The sequence below is a fragment of the Dreissena polymorpha genome, chromosome 1 (genome assembly GCF_020536995.1).
Source record: "Dreissena polymorpha isolate Duluth1 chromosome 1, UMN_Dpol_1.0, whole genome shotgun sequence".
NCBI classification, from domain to species: domain Eukaryota; kingdom Metazoa; phylum Mollusca; class Bivalvia; order Myida; family Dreissenidae; genus Dreissena; species Dreissena polymorpha.
In genome coordinates, this window is record NC_068355.1 from 17,874,419 (window position 1) to 17,898,748 (window position 24,330).

The following is a 24,330-nucleotide window of genomic DNA, read 5'->3' on the forward strand; positions in this document are numbered from 1 at the left end:
TTGTAGAAGTGTTTCTAATATAGTACAAACAAGAGATTGATAAGCAATATTGTCCCCTACCGGTGAAACTCCACCATTGTCAGTATTTTTTTTTTTTTTTATTTGTTGCCATAGCAACCACATTTCTTGACGTAGTAACAAAATGAAATGACGTGCATAATCTACATATTGGCCATCTATCCATGTTTCAAGTTTCATGAAAAAATATGAAGAACTTTTAAAGTTATCGCAGGATCCAGAAAAGTGTTACGGACAGACAGACTGACAGACTGAAACCATAAGTCCCCTCCGGTTTCACCGGTAGGGGACAATAAATGTTATCCAAGAATGGTTTGGGACATGGCAAACACTTTACAGTAAACAACAACAATTTTCTCACAAGGTAAGAGACAAAATTAACTGCATATACTAGGAAGTTTATTTCATCCCCTAAAATCAGAAGTACCGTATTTTACCATGTATAGCGCGCAGTTTTTCATTGACACAACGCTTTCCTGGTTGCTAAATTGCAAAAAATCCATTTCGTAATCGTAAATCTTCACAATTGCCGCCATTTTTTTAGAATCCGGGTCCGTTCGCCCTAATTTCAGTTCGCCCTTATTCCTGTTAGCCCTAAATCCTGTTCGCCCTGGGTCCGTTCGCCCTAAATTTTATTATCAAAGCAGGGAAGCAATAAATATAACGAAAATTGTTATCATTTCAACAGTTTATTGTTACCTTCACCATTTATTTATGTAACAAGGGACAAAATTGTCACAAAACCAGGTTTTCATGGTGAAAAAAAATCTGATTAAGGGAGACAACTCAAACTGAACTTTTGAAATGAACAAACAAAATTAACCCCCTTTGTAAGTTTGTTTTAAAATAAATCTATTTTTAGTCGTGGCGACCTTGACATTGGAGATATTGACGTGATTCTTTCGTGCGACACACCGTCCCATGATGGTGAACAAATGTGCCAAATGATTTTAAAATCTCATAATGAATGACATAGTTATAGCCCAGACAAGCTCATTTATGGCTATTTGTTACCTTTGAACTCAAAGTGTGACCTTGACCTTGGAGATATTGACGTAATTTTTTCGCGCGACACACCGTCTAATGATGGTTAACAAATGTGCCAAATGATTTTAAAATCTCACAATGAACGACAAAGTTATGGCCCGGACAAGCTTGTTCCGCCCGCCCGCCAGCCCGCCAGCCCGCCCGCATTCGCCTCTAATAACCAGTTTTTTCCTTCGGAAAACCTGGTTAAGAAAAATATAGATATATATAATATATACATGCATATAAATAATAGAAAGATGTACATGGAACAAATAAACAAAGAATATATATATATAAAGTATCATACAATGAGCACATTACACCTTTACATTAATCAATACATGCATATAAATCATACAAATATGTACATGATACAAATACAGTGTACAGTACAACAAGGGCTGTTTGTAAAACATGCATGCCCCCCATATGGGCTCTCCGTTGTAATGACAGCCATTGTGTGAATATGTTTTTGTCACTGTGACCTTGACCTTTGACCTAGTGACCTGAAAATCAATAGGGGTCATCTGCCAGTCATGATCAATGTACCTATGAAGTTTCATGATCCTAGTCATAAGCGTTCTTGAGTTATCATCCGGAAACCATTTTACTATTTCGGGTCACAGTGACCTTGACCTTTGACCTAGTGACCTGAAAATCAATAGGGGTCATCTGCGAGTCATGATCAATCTACCTATCAAGTTTCATGATCCTAGGAATAAGAGTTCTTTAGTTATCATCCAGAAACCATTTTACTTTTACGGGTAACCGTGAACTTGACCTTTGACCTAGTGACCTCAAAATCAATAGGGGTCATCTGCGAGTCATGATCAATGTACCTATGAAGTTTCATGATCCTAGGCATAAGCGTTCTTGAGTTATCATCCGGAAACCATTTTACTATTTCGGGTCACCATGACCTTGACCTAGTGACCTCAAAATCAATAGGGGTCATCTGCGAGTCATGATCAATATACCTATGAAGTTTCATGATCGTAGCCATTAGCGTTCTTGAGTTATCATCCGGAAACCATTTTACTATTTGAGGTCACCGTGACCTTGACCTTTGATATAGTGACCTGAAAATCAAAAGGGGTCAACTGCGAATCATGATCAATCTACCTATCAAGTTTCATGATCCTAGGCATAAGCGTTCTTGAGTTATCATCCGGAAACCATTTTACTATTTCGGGTCACCGTGACCTTGACCTTTGACCTAGTGACCTGAAAATCAATAGGGGTCATCTGCGAGTCATGATCAATCTACCTATCAAGTTTCATGATCCTAGGCATAAGCGTTCTTGAGTTATCATTTGGAAACCATTTTACTATTTCGGGTCACCGTGACCTTGACCTTTGACCTAGTGACCTCAAAATCAATAGGGGTCATCTGCGAGTCATGATCAAATTACCTATGAAGTTTCATGATCCTAGGCCCAAGCGTTCTTGAGTAATCATCCGGAAACCACCTGGTGAACGGACCGACCGACAGACTGACCGACAGACCGACCGACAGATCGACATGTGCAAAACAATATACCCCTCTTCTTCGAAGAGGGGCATAATAAAGAATAAAGGATAATACAATTATCACAAAAAGCACATTTCTTCTGACACCTGTATGTGTTCCATGTGCAACGGAAATCGACCTCAATGGCACCGCTCAGTTGATGAGTCTCTAGACGACTGTAAACGGTGTAACATCCTTGTTCAGATGTGTAAAGAACTGAAACGATGCTTTTTAAATAATGTAGGGCATGTCATTAAGAAAACTTAACATGCACATGTGTGGCATGTGAAAAGTGCAAATTTATTCATAACAATTCGACGCCCAAAGTGCACACAGGATGCCCCCAACGCCCATCAATCACGTTAAGTTGCTTAAATGATAAATTTACAATGTGAAACATTAATTTGTTCAAAGAAGCTGCTATTATCTGCAAGATTCATTTATTACGTAAGAAAACAAAAAAATGATAACACTGACATTTAAACAAATATATATGCAGGAAGTACTATCTCCAGGAAGTGAGAGTCTCAAATATGAAACACATAACTTAAAACACAATATGAAGTATTAGATGACACAAAATAATCAAGAAAACTTAGCTGCTTCAGACTTAAATGTAAATACACCCATCGACTTTCTCGGTAATTGAAACGGTTCGTGTTTAGATCACATCTCACATGGACTAAAATTCGAATTGAAAATAAACTTAATATCGACTTTATTATTGCAAAATTATAAACGTAAAAATAATGTAACCAATTATTTAGACATACATATGTCCATTAAAGGCGGGCGGGCTGGGTTATCACCCTTTGTTTTCCTTTTCCATTACTTTTGCCTGTCAAATACACCCTCGAATGTCGACTCGATAGATTTGCAAATCATATATACCCCAAAACGAAAAACTCGTGCGCTTTCGCGCTAAATCTTACACACAAAACCCGTGCAATTTTTGCGCTAAACCATTACCATAATCTCTCTTCTAAATAACATGTATAAAACCATACTATACCTAAACCGTATTTATCAAACCGAGAATAATTGCATTTTTACTCCGAGGGTCCATACAAGTGCGAAACAGCCTTCAAAAAGATGGAACTGCACACTTCAGCATTTGAATACTTTGCCCAGTAATCTTCAAGTCGTGCGTTGACGGTGGATGAACGCTGTTCACGTTCCAGGTCAAAAGACTGCATCTAACAATTCGAGATCAGCAGCGATAGATGATACATCTGTAGCAGCAGCAATAGATGATACATCTGTAGCAGCAGCAATAGATGATACATCTGTAGAAGCAGCGATAGATGATACATCTGTAGCAGCAGCAATAGATGATACATCTGTAGCAGCAGCAATAGATGATACATCTGTAGAAGCAGCGATAGATGATAAATCTGTAGATGTCGAGTTGTCCATCCATTGTTGGTCAGTGCTGGTGATATCTCCTTCATCCGCATCAGTGTCGGTGATTTCTGGCCAGTTTCTTTCCTCACAATGCCTGCATATGAAATGCATTACATCATCTCCTCGTTGGGCCTGACGATAGGCCTCATTCGAGATTCCTAAAAGAAACACACTGTAAGCAATATTGATTTTTAAAATAAAAAACCCCCACTAAATATTGATTACATTTCCACTACACAATTATTTCAATAAGGTATTTTATATAACAAAACAGGATAAAATTGCAATTAAATAATATTTTACTAATTAACAACGCTAGTAACCGTATCTAATTTCATGAACTGACACTGACATAAACAAATTTCGCTGACACCCACACCACAGCTTTAATTGCTTAAAATATAGTCCGTAATACAATCAATTAACACATACCGTTATATCTTTAATCTCTTAATTAATCGACAACGATCAATAAAGGCAAGTTGCTACTTCACACAGCGCAATACACACAGGAATTATTGCAAGTTGATCAGTTATATTAAATGAATATTGATGATGTTTTCATTGAGATTTAATGATGATTATATGAATTTTAAATTGATTTGCTTATGCAGGGATCGACAAGATTATAAGAAATAAACCAGCAAAAGGTAACCTATATATTGTTGAATAAAAGAACCATAAACAACGCAAAAAAGTTACACTCACAATCTTAAAATCTTAATGATTATAATACATATATTATTATACGAAGATTTATAAATATATACAGCTTATATATAAAATAATAAAATGATGCACTTTATATTGTGTACATTAAAATTTAGAATTTACATACTCACCAGTTCCAAATGGTTTATTATAAATGCTAATAGCTAGCAATAATGATAAAATAATAATAACTAAATAGTTATATTTTATTGTAGATGTATGTATTATATACACTTGACAAAATAAATTTAACTTACCAGTTTCACAAAGCCGATGCTGCCAGCGTTCACAAACGTCGCATGTAACCGCATGTTGTCTAGGCCGTACCTCCAAATTGCACGAAATGCACACATTACCAGTATCCATTTTTGGAATAATAGAATCAGATGTTTGAGCTCCATTTTATATACTGGGATAATTCACGGTATCTAGTCACTTCGGCATCTGGTTACTTCGAAATATGCTAATTGAGCCACATAAAACTCAATTGAAGATACAGAAAACTAACTTTTACGAATACAATTACTATTGAATATCTGTTTCTATTGCTTTCCGGCGGCTGTCAACCCAGGGAGATAATTTGCAGGTTTATGGTAGTTATGGATATATGAGTGACACGTGTATAACATATGCCCAAGTCTCTGCGTGATTCATCTGCTCATATGCAATGAAAATAGAATTGACGGAATTGTCAAATACATGTAATGCCTTGAATTAATATCTTTTTTACAGGACTGCTTTCTGGCAAAGTTTTTTTTTTTTTTCCAATATTTTATCATAATATATTTTTGGTGGACTGATAATGGCACTCCGTAGAGCGCTGCTGCAGTAGTCGATTTTTTTTCTCCTAAAATATATCTTAGAAATTTGGTATGTAAAGATTCAACGTCAGTGCCCTGGTTTGAGCCCCATATTTCAGCATAGTAATGTAGTATAGGTCCAACTCATATGTCGAATAGTTTAACTTTTTGGGATACTGGAGATTCAAATTGTTCAAATATTTGGAACATTTTATGTAACGAGAATCAACAACGATCAATAAAGGCCAGGTGCTACTTCACACAGCGCAATGCACGCGGGAATTATTGCAAGTTGATCATTTATATTAAATGAATATTGATGATGTTTTTATTGAGATTTAATGATGATAATATGAATATACGAAAACAGTATGTATTCAATTTGTAAGTAACAAATAGATATCGACAATATATAACCAATTATATTTTATTAATTTTTAAAGAAGTCTATTAATTTAAGAACCCTTATTCAAACTATGAAAGAAATAAATACTACTGAAAACAGATACCAAAAAGAGCATAGCAAATTAAATGGGTGTCATAATTGATCGCTTTAATATATGTTTCCAAAGTCAGCAATATTTAATTAACGTATTTCTTCATTTTATATAGATATTTGCATTTTATTAGAAATAATTTCACATGATTTATTTTTGCACAGAAAGTTACCATTAAATAAACAAAATATGCAACCTATGAATTCTTTGTTTGTTCGCCAGTCGTTGTCTAACACCTTCAATTGTTTGTATAACTATAGGCGTGCATTACGTTTTTTGGAGTGTAAAGGGTGTGAAACCATTGTTAACTACTGGCATATATGGTTTTTAAATCAATTACGCAAATGTAATGGGCCATTGCCCTAAGGGGAATAAATAATAAACTTGCCAGGTTTTATAACTTTAATCTGGTCATGAAAATGCATGCAAGAAATATTTAATACTTAGTTTCATTTAAATACGTACTGAAATTAACATTAAATTAATTAAATCGTAGTTTAACGCAAATATATCACGATGTAAAGGTATTTAAATACGTACTGAAATTAACATACGTTTAACACAACTATCACGATGTAAAGGTGGGAAATCTAAATGTTTTCGGTAAATTATCTGTTTTCGCGAACTAACCAACTAAATAGTTATATTTTATTGTAGATGTATGTATTATATACACTCGACAAAATAAATTTAACTAACCAGTTCCACAAACGTCGCATGTTTGTAACAAAGGCCAGTAATTTTCACTAATTGCTTATTATATTAATTAATAACGGTACACACTTGCTTACATGTGTGAAAAATCAACTGTTTATACGCCAATATGCAACTGATAGTATAGGGCAAACGGACCCAGGGCAAACGGACCCAGGGCGAATGTGTAACTAGGGCGAATGGACCTGATACCATTTTTTTTATTGCAGAAAACTACACCCTATAATGTTAAAGACTGAAGGGGCTGTTGTCGAAACAACAAATAGCAGGAAACGGTAGGAATGAACGGGGAAGTAACAGTTTTGACAAAAATTAAAAGATGAAAAAAATGTCTTTGTTGGTGATTTCACACTTCTTCATTGATTGTTCATTTAAAAAAATCAAGGTATATCGATCCCCGCGTCGTCGCGGTATTGTTTGTTTCAGTTTTTGTTGTCATGAAAACTCGTTGATTTACAACGCAAAACGTCTTATTTGAACTGACGCTAATTATTTCAATCATATTTCTCAACTTCGCTTTTGCTTAATTTTAATAATTTAATCCAAAGTTTAATGTTAGCAATTCCGAAAATTTGCACTCTATGTAAATTTACAGTTTGACGTCATCAAAGGAAAGCTGCTTCCTGTTTGAAGTAATAAAGCGACAAGTTTCTCGCCGACAAAATTGGCTTCCTTTGTCTAGCAATCAACATGCCGAACCAATCGTGTGTTTGTTCCTCAATGGCAATCGTCCAATTAAACAAGGGCTGTTTGTAAAACGGTGGTGGTGGTGGTGGTGGTGGTGGTGGTGGTGGTGGTGGTGGTGGTGGTGGTGGTGGTGGTGCAATGCATTACAAAAATGCAGTTAGCCTTACATTTGGTAAAATTTAAAAATATTACTAGGGAGGCAAATGCTGTAACAAAAAGAACATGCTTAAACGGTAGTTGTTTCCCTTGTTTGAACCATGCTAAATCCTTAAAATGCCTATTTCCAGTAACTGTGACCCTCACCTGTGACCTTGACCTTTGACCTCAAAATCAATAGGGGTCATCTGCGAGTCATGACCAATGTACCTGTGAAGTTTCATGATCCTAGGCCCAAGCGTTCTTGAGTTATCGTCTGACAACCACCTGGTGGACAGACCGACCGACAGACAGACCGACATGAGCAAAGCAATATTCGAAGGGGGGCATAATAATAGCATGTGCAAAGCTCCGCCTTCAAACCTTTTGCAGAGAACGGAGGTGGAGTTTAACTGTTAATTGAGCAAGTGTTTTACGTAAGTTGAGTTCCGATTTGCCGTAATTACTCGGCCCTAAGCATTGAAATGACGAATACATTTATCAATGATTTTCCGATCCCTGCATTAATATGCTACCGTGCGAGTATACTACGTAGGTTACAAACCAACAATAGAGATATAGACTTGTTGTTTTTTTTTAAATAGATACAAACAAATGATATTTGTCTAATGGCTTTACGCTGATAACGCCAACTGTATGGAATTGAGCGTTCTGGTGTATTGTTTGTCTCACTATAAATACGCAGTGAAGGCGCCAAATACCGGGTCAAACTGGATTTTATGGGGAGCATCTCTTAATGGGGAAATATTTTAAGTCGATGAAAAATAAAATGGGATCCACGGACGATTTGCGTTAAATTGGACATTGCAATGTTGCGGGTCTGCAGAAGACTATGTCATACGATGTTGTGAGCAGCAGGCAATGAAAATGTTACACTGTTCAAATGTGAGGAATAGGTAATAGTGGTCGAATTTAACGCGCAGGGGTCTTGAAAAAACACGCGCAGTGCGCGGCAATAAGGACATGTACGGTGTTCTCGAGAGAATAATCTTAAAAATTGTGGAAAATATAGTGCTATGCAATCCATGCTCCTGATCGTATAAACGCTCCCTACTTTAAAACAAAATATTAAGCGCCCGAAAAACTTAGATTAAATGATAGCGCAATAGAAGAATGGCGGCCATTTTCGACCCAATTTTCAGGTTTTTGGTCTTGAATTCTTTTTTTTCTGCATTTTGGCATTTAAATATCGCATGCGCGTTATACATGGGAGCGTGCTATACATGGTAAAATACGGTAATTAAATAGTGGAATCTTACAGTTGAAGCAGATCTGCTGATGCCCATTTTACAGTGGACAAGCGTCTTCCCTCCATGGTCTCTGTAAACATACAAATGGGCTGTGCTATGTGCAAAAGAGGTTTAATGCATGTACGTTAAGTGTTGTCCCAGATTAGCATGTGCAGTCCCCAAGGGCTTATCCGGGATGACACTTCCGCGTTTAGTGATATTTTTTGTTTAAAGAAAGTCTTTTCTTAGTATAAATCAAGTTTATGCGGAAACAAGAGGGCCTGAAAGGCCCAAAGTCGCTCACCTGAGATAAAAAGAAATGATCTGTTCTCCAACAACAATGTGACTAAACTATTTTTATTCTTTCCAAACATTCATCATTTATACTTAAGCAATAATGCAAACAATACAAACAATTCATATAGAAATACAGTTCATAAACTTTCAAAAGTTAATCATAGTTAAAACAAGGTTTCAAAAACAATTATACACTTTCATGTCTAAACTTGGTCAACAGTTTGTGTTCAGTATGAGGCAAATGCCTGTATAAAGCACTAGGATTAACAAACACCCGTGATCACTATAATTGAATTCACTCTATTCACTTCACTGAACAAATAATTAAGAACTCACTTTCATTGTAAGACACTTTTAGAAAACAAACAGTTTAAATCCATTTCTTCGGCTTTGATTAATCACTTATAACTTGCGTTAATCACAACACACTAAGTCACCTTAATTAAAAGACTAGCTGAGATTTGTCATTTAATAAATGCACTATGTTCACTCATCACTTATTAAAAACACTAACTTGTTGTTGCATAAATTCACTAAGTCCTGTTCTTTATTAAATCACAAACTCAATAGTCAATTAGTCTAAGCGAAACTTAGAGAAAAAAAATACTTAGTCACTTTGCCTTATTTATCACTTAACTAATAATTGCACTTAGTTAAAAGAACTAAACTAACTCCACTAACTTAACATTCCTAGTAAGTGAAACACAGTAAATCATTAATTCAAAATTTTCATTTAGAGAAAAATAAGACTAAGTCACTTTTACTTGGTGAAATTTCAACTTAGAACATTAAACTCAACTCCTTGATAAAACTAACAGTTGCTACACTAAACAGGTCTGGCAGGTTAGTAATTCACTAAACCCAATCTTTCAATTAGTGGACTAACTCTTTTAACTTTGAGCCAGGGGGTCTAGCATTAGTCTTTCACTTGTATACCCAGACGTTTTGGTTGATTAGTTCTTATCGGAAAGGCCAACAATGTGCCAGTCCCCTGATTCTGAAGTGTAGCAGGCATAGTAACATAGGTAAACATCCAATCAAATGAGAGCACTGCTATTCTTAGCATCCAGGTAAAGATAAGCACGAATCAAAGATCATCACTGACCACTGATGTAAACTATCTGCACTTACAGAGAGTTTAAAGCATTTATTTCATTTCTTAAGAATTATCATACAATGAAAATATACCTGATCGATCATTAATAAATTTGTAAGTTATTAACTATCATTTATGAATTTAAAAGTTATTAAAAATTGAAATTTAAAGAATTATTATTGTAAGAATAAAAACAAAGTAAACAATTACAAGGCAGGCGTTACAATACATATAAAGAAAACTGCCCCCCCCCCCCCCCCAGCGGCCATGTTTTTCCACCCATCATGACCATTTTTGAACTCGTCCGGTATATCTATAAAATCGATGTTTAAAAAATAAAATAATGATGATTAGGCAAAAAATGTGACTTCTAGAGTGTTCACAAGCTTTTTTCATTATATCAATATAAGGAAAATGACCCCCCCCCCTGGTGGCCTAGTTTTTTTACCGGTCCGTTTTTTAACAGTTACTGTTAGTCTAGAAGTTGCTTCAAAAATTTAGTTTATAAAATAAGTCTAACTTAATCTAAAGAACACAATTTATGGAGAGTGGAAAACTCCAGTGACTCAAATGTAAAAAATAAGAAGAATTAAAAAAGTTATTTCAATTAAGAGTCTTTCTAATTTAGAAAATGCCAAATAACAAGGTTGCCATGGAAACAGTTTCATAGCACAGTAGTCTGCTAAATACACCAAAACACAGTAGGTAACTTGGCTTATCAGTAAAGATCAAAGATAAGGCTCTACAGTGCATTAGTAAATGTACAGTTATTTTATGACATGGTTTATTAAATTGCATGCAAACTACTGTCTTTATGTACACCATATTTTATGAAAGAAGTTCCAGGTTTATACAAGGGAGTTAACTATTAGCTAACTATAAGAAAGTATGTACAGGTTATCTTTCTTTAACATTATGGCTTATCACAACTAGACTGTTCACATGTTTTAACTCTATACATAAACAGAAAACTGCGGGCCCATTGGCAGCCATGTTTTTCAAGCAAAGGTTACCATTTTTGAACTCATCCAAGATATCATTGGGACAAATCTTCTGAGCAAGTTTCATGAAGATCGGAAAATAAATGTGGCCTCTACAGTGTTAACAAGGTTTTACTATAGCCATATAAGGATAAATGCCCCGCCCCCTGGCGGCAATGTTTTTCAACCAAACAACATCATTTTCAAACTCGTCCAAGATATTATTGGGATGATTCTTCTGACCAAGTTTCATGAAGATCAGACAATAAATGTGGCCTCTAGAGTGTTAACAAGATTTTACTATAGCCATATAAGGAAAAATGCCCCGCCCCTTGGCAGCCATGTTTTTTAAGCAAATGTAACCATTTTCGAACTCATCAAAGATCTCATTGAGACCAATCTTCTGACCAAATTGCATGAAGATTGGACAATAAATGTGGCCTCTAGAGAGTTAACAAGGCAAATGTTGACGTCGCACAACGGACAACGCACAACGGACAAAAAGCGATCACAAAAGCTCACAATGAGCACATTGTGCTCAGGTGAGCTAAAAACACACACATAAAACTGCATTAATAATGATTACAAAACTAGCTGGAGGATATTGAACAGGCTTTAGACCAAGAGGGCTGTTTTCAAGTTTTTTCTGAACTTAAATAAGAAAAATCTTAATTTAATAACACCATCCTAAACATTGGAACGCAAATGTTCGAATAATCCAAGGTAAATAGGATAACATGCCTTATTTTAACAATTCTACCTTAATAAGCCCCCCTCCCCCCCCCCCACCCCCAACCCCCGCAATGTGCCCCAGGTCCTACCTGGCCTTGTTGATGAAGCTGTGTGTACTTTCCCAGTACTTCATCAGAGGGGATTCATCTACGTCCCACTCTCGCACGTTCATGTAGTACAGGATGCCAGGGAAGAAGTTATCTATCTCACGGCTGATGTTCAAGATGTGCTGCACTCTGTACATACAGACATTAGACCTTATTATAAAATGTGGATTTTTCGCTTTTTCCACAGTATTTCACAGTCATATGGTGGTCAGTTCAGCTACTTGTACACTTCCGAGGTAACTTGGTCCACCAGGACTAAGTGCATCAACTTAAGTACAGTCAAAACTGACCGAACAGTCACTTGAGAATAACATTTGCAGACCACTGTCAGTCTGGATTTCCTCCAACGAAAATCACAATATTTTACTTGAGAATAATGGTAAATTGTCCATAACGGCCCACTGTCAGTATATTTCACTCCAAAAGTCATGTTTGAACTGAAAACAACGGTCACACTTAAGTCGTTTGGAGTCATAAAAGTTAAAACACAAAGCATTATTTGTGCGTCTATTTTGCGGGTGAAGAATCTGATAGCAGTAACTGCCTTTAATATTATAAAAGTACATTGTACTTACAACATTGAGTATGGATAAAAAATAGATTGTTCCGAGTGAAAATGATTTTGTTTGGTTTGCAGTTGTTTGTGTGATGTGTTATGATTGTGTTTGGTTTGATGTTGTTTGTCTGGTGTGTTATGATTGTGTTTGGAATGCAGTTGTTTGTGTGATGTGTTATGATTGTGTTTGGTTTGAAGTTGTTTGTGTGATGTGTTATGATTGTGTTTGATTTGAAGTTGTTTGTGTGATGTGTTTTTATTGTGCTTGGTTTGAAGTTGTTTGTGTGATGTTTTTTGTGTTTGGTTTGAAGTAGTTTATGTGATGTGTTATGATTGTGTTTGGTTTGAAGTTGTTTGTGTGATGTTTTATGATTGTATTTGGTTTGAAGTTGTTTGTATGATGTGTTATGATTGTGTTTGGTTTGAAGTTGTTTGTTTGATGTCTTATTTTGTTTTGACAGATGTGATTTAAAGGTTTGTGTGTGCATGATTTGCCATGTTTTGTGATAGAGAATCAATTAGTGTTTGTGTTTTGTATGAGGTTGTTTTAATGACCATGACGTTGGTCTGATGTTTGGGTACGAATAAATTTTTACATGATTTTGGTGTCTTTGCTTACAATGAGAATGGTACAGTTACACCGTACTTTTGGTTTGTTAGTGAATTCGCTTTTTTTTTTTCGGACGTTACATCAATGACGCTTGACAAACTTTATTTACTGAATGAAAGAGATGCATGAATAAACAATTATACTATCGTTGATAAAGTCATAGATTTAGTTTTAAAATATTAAATTAAATCAATTTATAAGATATAATTCTGCATTATTCAATTCAAGTTATCAATATTATCATGCTGATTTATCAGCAATTCAACTCTGTTTTACACTGTGTGCAAACGACTTGGTTGGGTAACGATGTAGCAATACTACCAATTGACCGACCAGCTAAAAAGTTGTGAACGGAAAACAGCGATCAATTGTGAACAATGGCCACCTAGGCCATTTCCCTTCACTGACTGCTATTCTCAGTTTTTACTGTTAGTAACTGATAACCTACCTTATTTAATTTAGAGGTAACAGGAGAATTGCCATAGAAATAATTATATGACCAATATTCACACAAATTATGTGGCAAGGCTGGAAATTGATCTAGTGATATGCCAACTTTTAGTCAGGAGATACATCAACTGAGGTATCCAGATCGGATTATAATGAAATGACATTGTTCAATTGACTGCTTGCTCCTTGATATATTATATTATCATTTTTATCCAATCAACATACCCATATTAACAAAGTTGATCCCATCCTCATAACCAGGTAATGCCACATGTAATTAATTTTTGTGTATTCAACACTGTTGGTAAAGCAAAAACGCTCCATACAGTGATGTCAGTTTGTTTATTTTCATTACGCCATTAGATGTATGTGTGTTTTCAGCCTTTTTTGTTTTTAATATGAAATTAAGACAGAACAAGAGCTGTCACCATAGGATGACTTATGCCCCCTATAAACGCTCCATAGAAGTTATGAGCTTTTTTTCGAAACCTAAACGCAGATTTCGGAACCTAAACGCGGACCCTAAGTTCAAGGTCAAGGTCACAGGGGTAATTTTTTGTGTGCATATTGAAAGGCCTTGTCCATATACACATGCATACAAAATATGAAGATTATATATCAAGGGACATAGAAGTTATGAGCATTTTTCAAAACCTAAACGCAGATTTGGAAACCTAAACGCGGACCCTAACTTCAAGTTCAAGGTCACAGGGGTCAAAATGTTTGTGCGTATGGAAAGGCCTTGCCCATATACACATGCATACCAAATATAAAGGTTATATCTCAAGGGACATAGAAGTTATGAGCATTTTTCAAAACCTAAACGCAGATTTCTAAACCTAAATGCAGACCCTAAGTTCAAGGTCAAGGTCGCAGGGGTAAACATTTTTGTGCGTATGGAAAGGCCTTGACCATATACACATGCATACCAAATATGAAGGTTATATCTCAAGGGACATAGAAGTTATGAGCATTTTTTGAAACCTAAACGCAAAGTGTGACGGAAAGACAGACAGACATACAGACAGACGGACAGACAGATAGTCCGATCACTATATGCCCCCTTTTCTTCGAAAGGGGGCATAAAAAGATGCAAAAATGTTCAAATAAATACAATACCAATAGGTGTTTAACACAAGTTTATTTGCCCAGCATGACATTCTGAGGTGTATTTAAGGTTTTCTGAGCCTCTGAAAATCAATTCCTACACTTCTAGTTTGTATTTAAAATGCAGCAAAATATTCACCATGCAATCAAAATTAATTTCTCATAACTTGCAATTTGTTACTGAACCATGAATGGATACTTTAGGTACCACTTCAACAGCTATAATTGACAACGGATATCAATAGAATCTAGTATACATCTCCCTCCTCTACGAAGTAGGAGGGGGGAGGTGTAATACAATCTTAAAAAATAACCCAGCCTGCGGGACTGTGGACAGTACCCGTTATGCTGCAGTTCCTCCAGATTGGAGGCGTTCCATTCAGAGCCCAGATAGAGGTAGTCCAGGATGCGTGAGGGGGCGTCCATCTGACCCAGGATCTCCATCATCTGGGTGTCTATGAAGCTCTTGTAGCCCTTCAGGTCGCGACCCATAACCTTCTCTATGGACTTGCGCAGCTGAAATCAGCAGTACAGCGTTAGGCTTTGGGCGGACACAAAATTACCTGAGATTAAAATAAGCAAAGCAGATCTGAGGATTGCCCAGACAAAAAATTCCAGATTCATAAGCATTATTATTAGAGAAATGACATTTTCATAATATATAAATTAATTAATTCAATTGTATTGTGTCATTGTGCACTAATGAAACAGGCATACATGTACACATAATATTGTTCACATAATACAAAAATACACAAAGACTCTATCTAAACATTGTTTAACTATCTTAACCCTTTACCCCTAAAATCATTTTGACGCATTTTAAGTCCTTTAGAAAATTAAATTAAAGTCCTTTCTTAATATATTAAAGTTTTAAAGGCTTCATTTCCAACCCTAAGATAATGAATGAGTAGCAAACAGCATAAAACCTGAACAGAATGCGAGTTACTCGCTGGCTGTTCTGGTTTTATGCTGTTTGCAAAAGCCATTTTCGCTTTGCTTTGAATGGGTAAATTATTACAGTATAAATAACTAGAGCTTTGTCACAGACGTGACGAATACCCCCACATGCCGCATTGACACATAATATTTTGCATGTTGTCTTCACAAAAAACAGCGGACACCATGCTCAATTTTTAAAACGCACGTAGTGACCCCTTGACCTAGTTTTTGACCCAGAAAGGCCCATGTTCTAACTTGGCCTTAAGATCATCTTCATAAAACTTCTGACCAAGTTTGGTGAAGATCGGATGTAAACTACTTGAATTAGACAGCGGACACCATGCTGAATGTTAAAAAACGCACTAAGTGACCCCGTGACCTAGTTTTAGGCCTGGAATGGCCCAATTTCAAACTTGTCCTAGAGATCATTTAGATAAAACTTGTGACCAAGTTTGGTGAGGATTGAATGAAAACTACTTGAATTAGAGAGCGGACAACATGGTGAGGTTTAAAACGCACTAAGATACCCCGTGACCTAGTTTTTGACCCGGCATGACCCATATTCAAACTTGACCTAGACATGATCTAGATACAACTTCTGACAAAGTTTGGTGAAGATTGGATGAAAACTACTTGAATTAGAGAGCGGACAACATTGTGATGTTTAAAACGCACTAAGTGACCCCATGACCTTGTTTTTGACACGGCATGACCCATATTCAAACTTGCCCTAGACATTATCAAGATACAACTTCTGACCAATTTTGGTGAAGATTGGATAAAAACTACTAGAACAAGGGCTGTTTGTAAAACATGCATGCCCCCCATATGGGCTGTCCGTTGTAGTGGCAGCCATTGTGTGAATACGATTTTTGTCACTGTGACCTTGACCTTTGACCTAGTGACCTGAAAATCAATAGGGGTCATCTGCGAGTCACGATCAATGTACCTATGAAGTGTCATGATCCTAGGCAAAAGCGTTCTTGAGTTATCATCTGAAAATCATTTTACTATTTCAGGTCACCGTGACCTTGACCTTTGACCTTGTGACCTCAAAATAAATAGGGGTCATCTGCAAGTCATGATCAATCTACCTATGAAGTTTCATGATCCTAGGCGTATGCGTTCTTGAGTTATCATCCGAAAACCATTTTACTATTTCGGGTCACCGTGACCTTGACCTTTGACCTAGTGACCTCAAAATCAATAGGGGTCATCTGCGAGTCATGATCAATCTACCTATGAAGTTTCATGATCCTAGGCGTATGCGTTCTTGAGTTATCATCCGGAAACCATTTTACTATTTCGGGTCACCGTGACCTTGACCTTTGACCTTGTGACCTCAAAATCAATAGGGGTCATCTGCAAGTCATGATCAATCTACCCATGAAGTTTCATGATCCTAGGCGTATGCGTTCTTGAGTTATCATTCAAAAACCATTTTACTATTTCTGGTCACCGTGACCTTGACCTTTGACCTAGTGACTTCAAAATCAATAGGGGTCATCTGCGAGTTATGATCAATGTACCTATGAAGTTTCATGATCCTAGGCCCAAGCGTTCTTGAGTTATCGTCTGACAACCACCTGGTGGACGGACCGACCGACCGACAGACCGACATGAGCAAAGCAATATACCCCCTCTTCTTCGAAGGGGGGCATAATTAGAGAGCGGACAACATGGTGAGGTTTAAAACACACTAAGTGAACCGTGACCTAGTTTTTGACCCGGCATGGCCCATGTTCGAACTTGACCTACACATCATCTAGTTACAACTTCTGACCAAGTTTGGTGAAGATCGGATGAAAACTACTTGAATAAAAGAGAGGACACCATGCTGAATGTTAAAAAATGCACTAAGTGACCCCATGAGTTTTTGACCCGGCAAGGCCCATGTTTGAACTTGGCCTTAAGATCATCTAGATACAACTTCTGACCAAGTTTGGTGAAGATCGGATGATAACTACTTGAATTAGAGAGCGGACAACATGCTGAATGTTTAAAACGCACCAAGTGACCCCGTGACCTAGTTTTTGACCCGGCAAGGCCTATGTTCGAACTTGGACTAAACATCATCTAGATACAACTTCTAACCAAGTTTGGTGAAGATCGGATGAAAACTACTTGAATTAGAAAGCGGACAACATGCTGAATGTTTAAAACTCACTAAGTGACTCCGTGACCTAGTTTTTGATCTGGCAAGGCCCATGTTTCAACTTCGCCTTGACATCATGTAGATACAACTTCTAACCAAGTTTGGTGAAGATCCGATGAAAACTACTTGAATTAGAGAGCGGACAACATGCTGAATGTTTAAAACGCACTAAGTGACCCCGTGACGTAGTTTTTGACCCGGCAAGGCCCATGTTCGAACTTGGCCCAGACATCATGTAGATACAACTTCTGACCAAGTTTGGTGAAGATCCGATGAAAACTACTTGAATTAGAGACACTTAATACGGACCGACAGACAGACCGACCGACCGACCAACAAGTTCACTCCTATATACCCCCCTAAACTTCGTTTGTGGGGGTATAACAAGTCCCCTAACGCAGATCATAGTTTGTAAGGCACAATTTATTCCACCAAACTAAGACTCCATTACAAGTAACAGGCCAGCGTCTGTAAAGGAGCATCTTACAAATATGCATGTTACGTCCTCCAGGTCCACAGTCATCATGATGTTCTTGAGTTCGTGTCGTATAGCCTTGTAGATGTCCTCCTCTCTGTAACAGGACACGGAACTGTTTAACCCTTTACCACTTAGATACATATTTTGACGCATTTATAGTCCCTTAAAAGTTAAATTTAATAAAAGACCTTTCTTACTAGATTTGAGTTTTAAAGGCTTCATTTCCTACCCTGGTTTTACGCTGTTTGCACATCGCCATTTTCACTTTGCTTCTGAGTGGGAAAGGGTTAATAAAATGGCCTTAAAACCATAAAGTTGATTTCTTTTTAGCTGTGTTACATAAAGTTTATTTCTAATCAGCTGTAATACATGCAGTTGATTTCTATTCAGCTGTGAAACAGCTTGGGCAAATACAAATTTTATTAAAAGTCAGTTTGTACAAAACAAGTATATCAGCGATGTATCGCTATTGACCGACGTATCATCACTTTGAAACAGCCACAGTGTTTGTATATCATACCGACAATAAATAAATATTGATTTTATTTGTTCAATTTTAATAATTCAAATGACAGTTTAGAAGACATTTCATCTTAGAATAGATTATATCCACTGCAGTCTCTTTAAATACAATATTACACAGGGTTAAATGTGTAGATAATATAATGTGATTTATATTTTGAATAAAATAGTTAAACAAATTAAAACTAGAAATGGCGCGGCAGAGGCCGACGCGAATCCCCATGCCGCATGTTTGACCCAGGGGCGCCCCAGGGTTGGTAATGGGGCCATGCATATGTGAGATTGACTGTATTGTCATAAGAGAAGTTCAGTATCAATTAGAAGTGAATCGGTGTAGAAATGAAGAAGTTATAGTAAAAGGCAATTTTGAGTGGGTGTGGCCTATGTGGGTGGGGCGCCCCAGGGTTGGTAATAGGGCCATGCATAGTTGAGATTGACTGTATTGTCATAAGAGAAGTTCAGTACCAATTAGAAGTAAATCGGTGTAGAAATGAAGAAATTATAGTAAAATGCAATTTTGGGTGGGTGTGATCTCTGTGGGCTGGGCGCCCCAGGGTTGGTAATGGGGCCATGCATAGTTGAGATTGACCGTATTGTCATAAGAGAGGTTCAGTATCAATTTGAAGTGAATTGGTGTAGAAATGAAGAAATTACAGTAAAAGGCAATTTTTGGGTGGGCGTCGTCTATGTGGGCGGGGCGCCCCAGGGTTGGTAATGGGGCCATGCATAGTTGAGATTGACCGTATTGTCATAAGAGATGTTCAGTATCAATTTAAAGTAAATCGGTGTAGAAATGAAGAAGTTAATGTAAAATAACATAAAAAATGAGTGAAAATCTCTGACCCAGCCCCACCCCAACCCCCATAACTTTTGACCCAGGGGTCAGATCAAAATTCCAAACAGTGTAGGGTCGCACATATGCTCATAGCTACCATGTGTGTAAGTTTCAAGGTTCTAGTGCTTATAGTGTAGGAGGAGATAGTGGCCAGGACGGACAGATGGACAGACGGCGGAGATAACCACAATATCCCCACGCTTTTCAAAAAGCGTGGGGATAACAAAGGGTATGAAAGACTGAAAACAGAACAATGGCTGCAAACATTCATATGATGAGACAAACCAATATATATCATTAACAATTTAGTCTACATGTACAACACAATTGTGTATAGCACATGCGAAAGAGAGAAGGATGAAGTGTTTAATCAAACCTTAAGATCATTTCCTCAACAGTACATGTACATGTTTTGAGTTACAATTTATTTTCCTGTTTTAACCTTTGATTAGAGATGCAATGATCATCATTAATTGATAGACACAAGGAAATAGAAAATAAGATAATGAAAGACAGCTACAGACAATTAGATAATGAAAGACAGCTACAAGCAAGGTGATAATAATCAGAATCAGAGCATTAATTTTACTAATTTAAATTCAGAAGATATCTTTACATAAAATAAAGAACCTGAATTAAAGGTTAAACTAAATGTCAAAAGTGCATATACTTCTTCTTACTTGGTCAAAGAAATTACTGTAATAATACACAAACTGAAATGGGCGAAAAATATTGAAATATTTCTTTAATAATAACCATTTGAATTAAATTCATAAAAAATAACAAACAATATACTTCTTAGTTCCATCTTTTTTTAGTTTTAAAATAACATATGCACTCAATGTTAATAATCAATTACTTAAAATGTTAAGGACAACCATCAAATGGACTAAGGAATACATATCTCTATGCCAACATAAACTTAAAACATACAGTATCATTCATATTCAAGATGTTTTACAGACCATCAGTCCTTATGACACTGAGTGGAGCTAAATAACTGACAAAAATATGTGCTGTGCTTTGTGAAAAAGGGAATTAACCCTTTGCATGCTGGGAAATTTGTCATCCGCTAAAATGTCGTCTGCAGAATTTCTAAAATTAGCATTTTCTTCATTTTTTTCCAAGAATACTATCAGAATAGCAAACGGTTTGGATCCTGATGAGACGCCACGTTCTGTGGCGTCTCATCTGGATCCAAACTGTTTGCAAAGGCCTTCAAAATTCGGTTCCAGCACTGAAAGAGTTAATCATGTGCCTTAAGGGTTTTTCGCTTTTATAATATTTTTCGTTTCAAGAAAGTCTCTTCATAGCAAAAATTAAGTTAAGCCATTAATTGTCGTCCCAGATTGGTCTGTGCAGACTGCACCGGCTAATCTGAGACAAGACTTTACTCACATGCATTAAACCCCCTTTTCACACAGCACAGCCCATATGTATACATGGCCCAGTTAATCAACATTTCAACAGCCTATTACGTTCAACAGCCATAAGCTTTATAATACAGTTTTTGGTGTAGGTAAATTGAATGTTAACAATTAAGATTTGTGTCCATTCTATATAAATATGCAGTAGAATGTTTTAAGTGCTTTTTATTAAATGTTCAAATAATTGATACTTATAAGGGTACATTGATTTATATTTAAAGATAAATGGCTGCTAAACTGACCACAAACATTTTAAACAACTGTGCCAGTATAAAGTTATGGAATTACTAGAAGTGTAACAATGATGAAATATCAAGGAATTTAAATCTAGTAAGGAAGAATAAAGAATATTAATATCTTTGGCATGTATATGTATGCTAGCTTGCAACTATCTGCTATAATGATTGAGGCATATCATAAATGATTAAAGATAAGCTGACTTAAAAAGAAATGTTTCAAACAAAATGAAGTGTTCACTGTTGTCATTTGGTTTCAAAAATTTGGATAGCAACTAATTCTTCAGTATTGCTGCTCTGCAAGAGATACCATACAACTGACCCATGACATATACACAACATTTTTTTTTTTTAAGTATGCACATTCATAAAAAATATCATTTTTAAGTTGACCGTTTTCTTCAATTACAAATATGTCCATTAATCCTAATTTAAACATCTTAAAACAAGAGATGTGTTTGTCAGAAACACAATGCCCCCTATTGCGCCGCTTTGAAGCCATAAATTTGACCTTTGACCTTGAACGATGACCTTGACCTTTAGCCACTCAAAATGTGCAGCTCCATGAGATACACATGCATGCCAAATATCAAGTTGCTATCTTCAATATTAAAAAAGTTATGACCAAACTTTAACAAAGGTTAAAGTTTAAGGAAAGAAAAAAACAATGATATTTGACCTTTGACCTTGAAGGATGACCTTGACCTTTATTTTTCACCACTCAAAAATTTGCAGCTCCATGAGATACACATGCATGCCAAATATGAAGTTGCTGATACACATGCATGCAAAATATGAAGTTCCTATCTTCAATATTGCAAAAGTTATAAAAGTTTAACCAAGGTTAAATTTTGTGACACACACATACAATGACTGACTGACTGACACAATGACAGACAGACAGACAGGCCAAAAACAATATACCCCCGATCTTTCGATCCAAAGGCATAAAAACATTCTCTGTTTTTCTGACTGAAATGATAGCAGTGACTTAAGACAAGGCTAGAAAAGTAAAATATCAAATGAATGTATGATGTGTAATTCATGCTGAGGATGCAGGGATGGCTAAGAATTTCTTTTTAAAAGCAGAACAAAATGCAAGTAATTTAATATGTCATTTTGTCTGTCATTGGTAAGAATAGAGGAAAAATCCCTGACATACTGTTTGGCATAGAAAACGCAGAAAATGTAAACTCTTTTAAACTTTTACTTCAGCATGATTTTTGGGCATATAAAGGAACATATAAAGGAACATTTCTATCCAGCTCAGTAATTAAGTGACTCATGTTTAATAAGGAATACTGCCGAAAGAGTTCCTATTTAAGTATGATATCTTTTGCCATCCCTTCAGTAGAGCAGTCTGACCTTTTGACAGGCGTACTCTGTGATCTACGTAACAGTTTTCTGTAACAACCAGCACACTACAGGTAAACTTAATGAAACTTGTCTAGCAATGAAGCAAAATATCACTGGTGTTCACATAAAAACATAAATATGCCACAACACAACATCTTCTTCACACAAATAATTGCATATTATGAACAAAACATAGAAATAATCTAAAGCCTATACATGTGTAATTTTTATCAAATGCCATACCCTGTTTCCCATGTTATATAACCATTGCGAATATTTTTATTTTACATAAGTACTTTATAAGCGTTTTCATTGGCTTAGTTTTCGTTCGATTGACCAATCACATTTTGTTACTTTGCTTAAAGGACGTTGCAACGTCAAATGACGTCACCAAATGTAAACAACATTCGGGATTTATCACTATGATTGCGTAAATATTTATTTTATTTGCTCATTTAAAAGAATGTGATAAAAAACATCTGACACTCGTCAGGAAATTTGTAAGTAAAAGGCTCCCTTACTAACAAAATTCCTAAACTCGTTTAATAAAATATGGTATGATATGACAACTCGTGCCAGATCCTATATATATGTATTTATAAGTTAATGAAATGTCTCTTTAGCTAGAAAATGTGCAACCAGACAATTACAGTAGTGTGGTGATGCATACCATTTGACGCCGTAAACAAGGGGTTGTAAGGAATACATAGCAGGTTGTATTAATAAACAAGACCTGTGTTTGTGAAACACAATGCCTCCTACTGTGCTTTGAAGCTGCAAAGCAGATATTTTAATCAAAATTGTTAAGTCCAATGCCCATATCTTTGCCAAAAATCACTGGATCAGAACAAAACTCACACTCCATCTGTATGTTATGTTGATAGACTCACATACAAAAAATCAGCTAAATATCTGAAGACCAAAACTCATACTTAATCAGTAAGTCATGTACCAAAAAACCAGATTAATATCTGAAAGTGTTGGGGAAAAAAACGGTCAGAAAGTTTGACTGCTATATGCCACCCTGGGGCCCCCCTGGGGGGCATTAAAATTTTCATGGTGGCCAGTATTGACCCAAGGAGCATTATGTTAACTTTTTGTATAGAGAACCACAAGAAAAAGTTACATAACAAATATTAAACCTTTTGCCCTTGACATTTCAGAGAAGATTATAACTGTTAAAACTCAGTCATACATCTAACCAATCATAAGATGGAGGGTGCTTAGTCGTACAAAAATTTGCCATTTGTTTATGATCACTTCATTAGTTGTATCAAAATTACATGAAAATGAGAAAATGAAAATTTGTACCAGTAAGTTAGCGATCCCATCCAATTAATTGCCAGATTCTATGACACAGTTGTCATGTTTTATAATTTTGTTTGATAATTAGTAATAATAGAACAAACACTTTCCAATACTTGTGACCGAGTTTGTACAGTAAGTTCCTTTGCAAAATGTGTCTATATAATTTATCTGACCCCTGGCTTTGGCCAGTTTAACCCCATTTTTATGATTTGATGAAACAAAGTAGAAGGCCAGTATACCGTGTTTCATACCAAATTTGTTTACATCTTCTTGATGTAGGATTCAGAGATGTACATTTTCGATTATAAAGTCTATCGAAAAAGTAGTGTTTCAAACAAGAGCGCCGCATGACGGAGCAATATACGCCCGATTCGTGTGCCA

General features: G+C 36.2%; 1 protein-coding gene and 1 long non-coding RNA gene across 7 annotated transcripts in view; both read right to left on the bottom strand.

Annotated features, from left to right (window-relative positions):
* Positions 1-24,330, bottom strand: part of LOC127872888 (uncharacterized) — a 106,838-nt gene that overhangs the window by 20,565 nt on the left and 61,943 nt on the right. For 5 of the 6 annotated variants that reach the window (XM_052416403.1, XM_052416376.1, XM_052416413.1 and 2 more), the window contains 5 exons: positions 22,651-22,689; positions 18,275-18,359; positions 15,031-15,206; positions 11,950-12,096; positions 8,786-8,846 (listed from right to left, as the gene is read on the bottom strand). In XM_052416403.1, coding sequence (XP_052272363.1) covers positions 8,786-8,846; positions 11,950-12,096; positions 15,031-15,206; positions 18,275-18,359; positions 22,651-22,689 — 508 coding nt within the window. The remainder of the gene's footprint in view (positions 1-8,785; positions 8,847-11,949; positions 12,097-15,030; positions 15,207-18,274; positions 18,360-22,650; positions 22,690-24,330) is intronic. The other variant, XM_052416394.1, reaches the window with a different exon arrangement.
* LOC127873049 (uncharacterized) lies at positions 1,816-2,543 on the bottom strand. Its single transcript, XR_008045922.1, has 2 exons — positions 2,315-2,543; positions 1,816-2,169 (listed from the first exon to the last, which is right to left on the bottom strand). It is a non-coding gene; the product is annotated as an uncharacterized LOC127873049 (long non-coding RNA).